This window comes from Habropoda laboriosa, unplaced genomic scaffold, assembly GCF_001263275.1.
Source record: "Habropoda laboriosa isolate 0110345459 unplaced genomic scaffold, ASM126327v1 scaffold14, whole genome shotgun sequence".
Taxonomy (NCBI): Eukaryota; Metazoa; Arthropoda; class Insecta; order Hymenoptera; family Apidae; genus Habropoda; species Habropoda laboriosa.
The window spans coordinates 672,448-680,732 of record NW_017100137.1 but is presented as its reverse complement, the minus strand read 5'-3'; the positions used below and the strand labels follow the sequence as shown (position 1 = coordinate 680,732).

At 29.0% G+C, this 8,285-nt stretch overlaps 1 protein-coding gene across 2 annotated transcripts in view; it reads right to left on the bottom strand.

Moving 5' to 3' along the window:
• Window positions 1-2,297: 2,297 nt before the first annotated feature.
• The window catches only part of LOC108579314 (fatty acid hydroxylase domain-containing protein 2), a 10,849-nt gene continuing 4,861 nt past the window's right edge, over window positions 2,298-8,285 (bottom strand). For both annotated transcript variants that reach the window (XM_017942831.1, XM_017942824.1), the window contains exons 2-6: window positions 4,658-4,787; window positions 4,228-4,331; window positions 3,381-3,708; window positions 2,628-2,900; window positions 2,298-2,457 (exon numbers count right to left, since the gene is read on the bottom strand). In XM_017942831.1, the coding sequence (XP_017798320.1) occupies window positions 2,298-2,457; window positions 2,628-2,900; window positions 3,381-3,708; window positions 4,228-4,331; window positions 4,658-4,787 (995 nt within the window). The remainder of the gene's footprint in view (window positions 2,458-2,627; window positions 2,901-3,380; window positions 3,709-4,227; window positions 4,332-4,657; window positions 4,788-8,285) is intronic.

Below are 8,285 nucleotides of genomic sequence, written 5' to 3'. Positions count from 1 at the left end.
AAATGTGCTAAGAATTTTAATTATGAGAATAATAACGTTAAAGTGATTTATGATTTAATGTTTTTATTTTAATGGGAATTTGTTCATACTAATATTTCCATATGATTTCCTTCTCACTAAAATTTTATTATATTTTTCAAATTTAATAATATGCATTTTACATTAATTTACAAATTGTAAAATAGTATCTAGCCCACCAAAGAAGTATTTGATTTGTATAATTTGATGTTTGCAACTACATGTAATAATTATTTTATATTATTACCTTTTTATTTGCATTCTTCAAAAGGTTTGTTTGTGTAAAATAATAATTATTGCCATAAAGAAAATGTGAAGTGGGCATTGATTGTCCATTTATAAAATTATTATACTATAGTAAATATGAGCAATGATTTGTGCAATTACTTTATCTAATAAGGTTTCTGCAATTGTTATTAGTGATGATGAAATTTTATGAACTTTCTTGTTTGTTTAATGTTCATAAAATTTATACATTATCTAAATGTAATAAAGCAATAACTATTTTTATATATGTATGTAAAAAAATCATTCATATTCTTATAAAATATAAATACTCGTAATTGAAGATTTTTTATTATTTTCCATGTTACACATTTATAATAAAGTAGGAAAATGCAGAGTAGTTTGATTTTTAACTTTTATTAGTAAGCTTTTTATGTAGGTACATAAAATCATTAATGTAGCATTGTATGTAGATTACAAAGTTTATACCGATAAATAATTAGAACAGAGCCGCTCAGGCAGACGTTTTACGAGTAAGGGCGCTTTCCGTTGCTCCGAGCAAAATTGTGAGCAAAGGCTGAAGCAAGTGATGTTGACAGTTGTGAATGGAGTGGGGAACAACGGTAGTGGTGGGTGTGTAGGCTCGTAGATAGGCATGTGCTGGTATGTTCGTGAATCGTTACTTTTTAAGTAACCATTAATTACTTTTATGAGCACGTATGGTCACTACTGTTTTTTCAGGCCGGATGATCATTACTATATTCATACAATGCCCCATCACAGGATCGTTGCTCGAGTTGGCGTGGCTTACTGCTTGAATATCGCTCCGTGCTCGAGTTTGTCTAACCACTTAATACAGAGCAATTTCGAGATCAGCTCTGAATTAGAATAATGTAGCCATGTCGTATAGTAATTACCGATAAATGACAGGATATCAGTTTGCTTTTACGAATTTGATACATAATTCTAATACTTTTCTTTGGACACGTTTGTCTTACATAAAAAATCTTTTTTGTACATAAAAAAGATGGAGGAAGTTTCAATTCCATGATTTGATCTGCGTGTCTTTGTTGTATGAGTAAGTTTGATTAAAGAAAAACGTGATTACTGATGTTAATGTCTCTAATAGTTTTAAATAGTTTGATTTAATTTATTTTGCAAATTTAAAGGTTTTAAAGTGCATAACTTTGAATGGCTTATAACAATCTAGGGTAATTATTCTTTTCGCTATAATACTACAATCGTAATTTCACCTTAGATTAAGTTTATATTAAGTCATTGCTTTCATTATTGAATTAAATATAAAAATAGTAATTGTCACAAATAGTTTCATCTTAATGTTGTAATTTCAATACAAATATAATTTGTCAGGTAGATGTTTCTAGAATATTGCTATGTCATGTAATTATAACAAGGTAATATTCATACTGAAATACTTGATATAATTCTAAATTTTCCAACAGTGTATTTATATCGTCAAAAAGATATTCTAACGATCTAAAATTCGTCCATTAAAGTTACGGTAAAATTCTTATAATATTTCAGGGACCATTTTTGTAGCTTTGGATTAAAAAACAAGAACGTAGAGATGTAAGAAGGTACAATATTCCATTGTAAGTTTAGAAGAAGTATGTTCTTATATCTGAAAGTATTTGTTAAAAATATTCTCACAAAATTACATTTGACATATTTTCGTATAAAAAACTTGTACAAACAACGAATAGGTTGTTTAATAATAATATTACAATCATACCATTGTAGTGTTCATAAAAACTGAAAATGCTCTTAAGATGAAAATAATTAAAAGTATGCAGTTTCTATACAAGAAAAGCGCACTTGATTGACGAGCCACTAACCATTGGAAAATATCAGCTTTTACTGTATTTAGCTGATTAAATTTAGTTGGTTGACTGTCTTTGATCAATATTAATAAAAAGAAAAAAAAAGAAAATACTTCATATCTCGAAGTATGTATATCTTACATCGTGTTTTCATATTGAACATATTACCGTACTAAATTTTCATATGTAATTATGATGTTCAATAAAATTAATCTATTTAGATTTATACTTTACTTCATCTGGGAAAGCTTCCCTTGGGGGTACCAAGCTAAGCATTATTACATGACGCTGATAAGCTCTGGAGTTACGAAATTGCGTATCTGTGCCGTGAATGCGATCCAACACTCCTAAGACGCCAAAACATTGGTTGAATCTGAAATAATGTAATACTTAATATTTATTATTAAATAACAAAGTATAATTTTAATTTCAACTTGGCATTTATAATTTCGATAGAAAAGATACGTATATAAATGATTTTGTTATAATCTACTTAGAATAGTTTTGTTTTCTTAATTTTATCAATGCTAAAAAATTACTTACTTTAAGTGATGAAAATCGTGAGCTTCTGGAGATGGAAAGAATGGTAAATGGTAACCAGAGTGAGCATTTAATGTAGAAAGAATAGCAAGCGAAAACCAAAGCCAAGCAGTAGCCACGTGAGAACTTATGATGAATACTCCCAAAAATGGTGGCAACAAATTTGAACCAATGTGTTCTAAGGGATGACAATATAGTGATGTTACAGCTATGGGGGCCGTCCACTCGTGGTGCTGTTTATGTATATATTTATACAGATAGCGGCTATGCAGAAATCTGTAATATAATTTTACTTTTACTTAGGTTTGTTTATAATAATAAAGTCATATAAAACGCTGCATAAAATAACAATATAAAGCTATTACAGTTACTAAAATGTAATTTCACCAAACAAGTAAAGATATTACTGTATTAATTCTTTTTAGATATTAAAAAAAAATGTAATTACTGCATTAATACTCCAATTATTTAAAAAAATATTAATAATAACATATCTTAATTTATAAATGAATTTATCATTAAAAATATGTTTTTTACCTAAATACGAATGATCTAATGTAAACTTTTTAAGGCTTGCACACTTAATTTTGTCAATTCAAGGCATACACCTTTTCGCATGATTTATTTTATAGATTAAAGTAGGCCATCTAGCATAATCTATATTCGCTAACAGTAAAGCATTTTCTAATGACGCTTTATAAACAATTTAAGGATAAAATTAGTGGAAGGATTGGACAGAATAAAAAATGTTGGTACCTGTGCGAGTAATAAAATCCAATTTCCTCGCACAATATGTGAATAGCGATTTCAACGAGCACCCAATGGAAGGTCGGCAATTCGCGTACAGGGGGATAACCGCGCCATTCCATAAGGAGATAACTGACGTACGCCAGAGGAAATCCAATAAAGGTTTGATTGAATAGTACTTGAGCGATTACTTTGAGCAATTCCCTCTTGTCGACCGGTTCATTCGTGCCCGGCTGTATTTTGTATTTCCGCAAAGCAGCTGGCCAATTAGTTAGGTCTAGAATCGTGTATATACCGCCAAAGAACCAGTACACGAAAAATGTCAGCCCCAACGAACCTGTAGTATATTAATGCAATCTGTAATTTTTCCGTTTGTTTAAGAAATCGTCAAATGTATACATATACATATCAATAAATGTATAGATTGTTTCAAGATATGTGTCGTTTGAAATAATAGTAAATAATTCTATCTTTCAGAATAAAAATAATGATTTTAAGGTCATATAAAAGAACCTATCCCTTTTTTCAAATAGAATATTATAACGAAATATTATATTTTTATAATAGAATATATCATTCTTTTACAAACATTCGAAAACAACTAGATATTAACAATATCATGTGCCAAGTTGTTTTAAAAAATATTTAAGATAATTTCGTAAATGTAAATAAATAAAGAATAGTTATCGTATTCGTATCAAAATTATTTGCTTTGTTAAAATTGGTTGTTTTACATGATAGTTCCAACGACTTCTATAACGCATAATAGCAGATAATCAGATCTCGAGCCGTCTTATTTTAAACGGCGCTTATCTTGGAACATCCTGTATACTCTTTATGCTTTGTCCTGGTGTACCATAAACCCAAAGCGTGAAGGGATTGTCTCCTACTTTGTCTAAAATCTTGTCCCATTGTGCTTGCCAGAAATCACCAGAGGCTCCCCAAAATCTCTGCAAATGCCTAAACATCAAAAAGATTATGATAGACAAAATAATTACAATGAATATAAACTGGATCAAAAATCTGGAATCACCAGATATTTTAATTTAAAAAATACAATGCAAAAGTTTTTTGAAAAAGGGAAATATTAGCAGTCTTAGATTTACTTAAAGAATTTTAAAAATAAATAATTCTGGAACAAATTAACATAATCAAACAGGTGTTCCTAAACTTTTTGCCAGCAGTATGCATACGTACTTATGTACGTTAATAAATTTTTTTCTCTATTCCATGAAACCGCGAAAATAGAAAATTCATATTTGTATACTTTATCTGTTAAAATTTACCATGTTAGTGAGTTGCGGAACGCAGCGAATCCGATCACTATGGTTCCAATGACAAATAGAACGCTCCTTAAACTCGAAAGCAAAGTCGGTGGCGTTTGATTCTTGCAACCATCGCCGGTCACAGGCGCCGCTAAAAACAAAAAACAGTTATTGGTATTTTAATCGTAACAGTTTTTATAAATTAATTATAACCAATATCTTTATAACCAATTAATTTGAGCAATGTATATAGTATTATACAATTTATCATGATGTCAGTACAATTCTTCGAATCTTTATTTATAAGTAAATTATTGCGCCTGATATTTTATAATTTTAAAAACTTATCGACAATAATATTGAATAAAAAATAAAAATAAAAAAAATGTTATCATTCAATAAGATAACAATTATAGTTATTAAGAAATTTGTTACTTATCACGTCTAGTAAACTAATCACATAAACTTATTGATAATGATGCTAGTGATTATTGGAAATGATGAATTCGTTCTGTTTGTTATTTATCACGTTTTCAAAGAATAGGATAGGAATAAATTTAGCTACTATTGACGGTGGAGGGCAACGAAAATGAAACGGGAAAAACGGCGGTTTGCACAACAGAACGTTAAACAATATAACCCGGATCCGATCGACAATTCAGTGAACAGCCACTCTATACAGCCACTAAAATTGCAGTTTTTAACGTGTTCGTGGCCAAGTTGTGAAAAACAGCCATAGGCCATGTTCAATTTCTTGCATACTGCGCATTCTTGTAAGCATCTTTTTTTTAAGAACGCAGTGATTCCTACACAGACGTATCACGTATCAAAACCACTGCATTCAAATTAAATTTAGTAAACATTACAAGATTTTTATTTTATAAACATATGTTTGTGCAAAATCATTATTCATATTTTTTTTACTGCCTTCTCTTCATTTTATTATTTTATATCATTACTTTGTAAATTCGAAAGTTAATGCAAATTGAAGTATGTTACTTTTCTCTGTTAACAATTACCCGATAAAGCATTACCCGTGGCGTAATGTTATTGAAAAGATAGTATTATTTAATGTTTCTCTAGTACTATGAGATATAAGGAATTGAAGTTATTTATTCTTCAGCAAGTTACGAGGAAATGAAAAAAAAAAAATATGAACAAATATACGATAAGTTAAAAGAGGTCGATAGAAACTTGAGAACATCGTTGGGTACACGTGCACTGAACTAACAATAAGAATTCCTATAGTAAATCTCTGTGTTGAAAGTATCCCGCCTGATGTTGTATCAACGAATAGTATTAATGTTAAGCCAACTAGGAACTTGTTTGAAAGTATCAACTTGTACAGGGCGACCTAACCAAATCAGTACAAACCATATCGTAACGTAGTTATGAATCGATTAAAGTGTGCCTTAATATACAGGGTGACCCAATTAAATTTACAAACATGGAATAAATTTGTATTCCCTTTAAAAGTATAATTATAGGTACAGAAATTGCAATTCTTCGTGATTAAATATTTCGAAAATACAAAATAACTTTTTTTTTTCAAAAAAATTGAATTTTGAAAATATGTCGTTGTCACATTTTTAACTTGTCTTTCTATGAAGAATCACATTCTGCTCACTAGTATGAAATTTCATAGAACATCCTGTATACGCACTTTACAATTATTTTAAAAACATTTTGTTTTATTTTGAGGTTACATGAATTTTTAGGTTAAGTTACATGACTTTATTGGAAAATGCGGTAATGAGATAAGGGAACTTAACCGAACCTTGATATGAATACCACTTGATAGGCTATTGTAAACATTATATTATTCGTTTGCCATATTTCTGCTTCAATCTTTCTCCTTGACATTTAATATTCCTTTGAATCCTCTTTAACGCTCTTTCATCCGAATTTTATAACTTAATTTCTTTCACAAAGTACGTTTATCGCACAATTTAAATTATTGTTTTAAATACATTTATATTGTTTATTCTAAGATTGTTAATTGATTCGTAAAAGTGTCATGATCCAGTTTTATCAATTACAAAATAGTTGCAAACTTTCACGTTCGTTGTGAAACTTTATTTCGAAAATTAAAAACATTTTAAAACATCCGTATTTGCAAATTCCAAGGGTTATGAAACATGATATCCGAAGTAAATGTATAGAAAGTTAACTTTTTATAAATTTAATTTGTGTAGATTTTCTGTACATGTACATTTCACTATCTCGACTTAATTGAACAATCTGTATGCAAAAGACACGGCTATGATATACATCTCATTGCTTCGATTTTTGAATAATCTAACTGCGCTATTTTGACAGTTCGAGATAATTAAAAAGTGCGTTCGATGCATTTCTGAAAATAATTTCGTACAAATTGATATGGGTAATGTTTTCAAGGCGCGCGAAAACGCAATTCCTGCTATAACACATGATGGTGAAAGTTTCACGAGCTCTGAAAACGTAATGAAGTTTCATTCTCAGCAAATATTTTGAAGAATTTATTTTTAACGCTGTCGATAATATCGACGTACACGTGCACAGATTTGTACAGTTTAGTTGTAACTTATTACAATTACTCGTAAAAATTGTTATATTTGTTCAGTTTTTTTTCAATATTGGTATCGTTATCGCTTTAATTATTTACTATTTTCTGACACAATATAATGGAAAATGTCCATAACGTCTGTTTCAAACATTTTATTAATCTCGTGATACTGCTTACAGTCATATTAAACATGAAAAAATATTTAAGAAACGTCTTGTTATAATGTAAAAAAGTGCTCCTAAAAATAAGGAAATTTTAAACGTTTCAATTTCGTGATCGTCAAACTTTTCAACGTGAGATTATTAATAGAGCAAACTTAAATATTCATAATATCAAAAGTAAGAAGAAATCGCGATAAGTGCTATTACACGTAACTCTTTATGTCTACGATGCATACTCAATAATATTTATCGCGATTTAAAACGTTTGCATCAATGGTTTTTAGCGACGATATGTTTTCTTCTTATGTAAACATATGTTAAATTATGTATATATTTATAAAAACGTCAACGACGCTCATAAATGTTATACATAGTAGTGATAAATTTTAATAAAATAGCTTCAGTGGCAACGAGTCATGAAGTAATGAAATAATGAAAGTAAAGGTAAATAACTTAAGGTAAAGTTAAATAAAATAATTAATTTCACATTTACAAATATAAGAAAATAAGCCGAATTTGGAAAGTAGATGAAAAATACTGCATGTTCAATATGGTAATATTAAAAAAGAAAAAGTTGTAATTTGCATATTGAAACTTTTAAAGTAATAAATATCTTATGGCGGAATCTTCTCGTTTTTATTAGATAGGATGTTGAAGTTAATTAACACCGTGGAAACATACAATTAATTGACCAGCAGAGCTGGTAAACAATGTATCAAAATTGTTTTAATAACCACACACACAAAGGCAAATTATTTCATGTGTACTTTTTTAATTAACAAGTTTATATCATCGTCGACACATAGTATTGTGTAATATCGAGTATCTTCTGAGTTCAATATGCCAGTAATAGCTACATGACCCCGGTCAATAAATATTTTTATATTTCATAATTAACTTTATTTACGTTTATAATAGTAATACGAAAAAGATGAGAAATAGG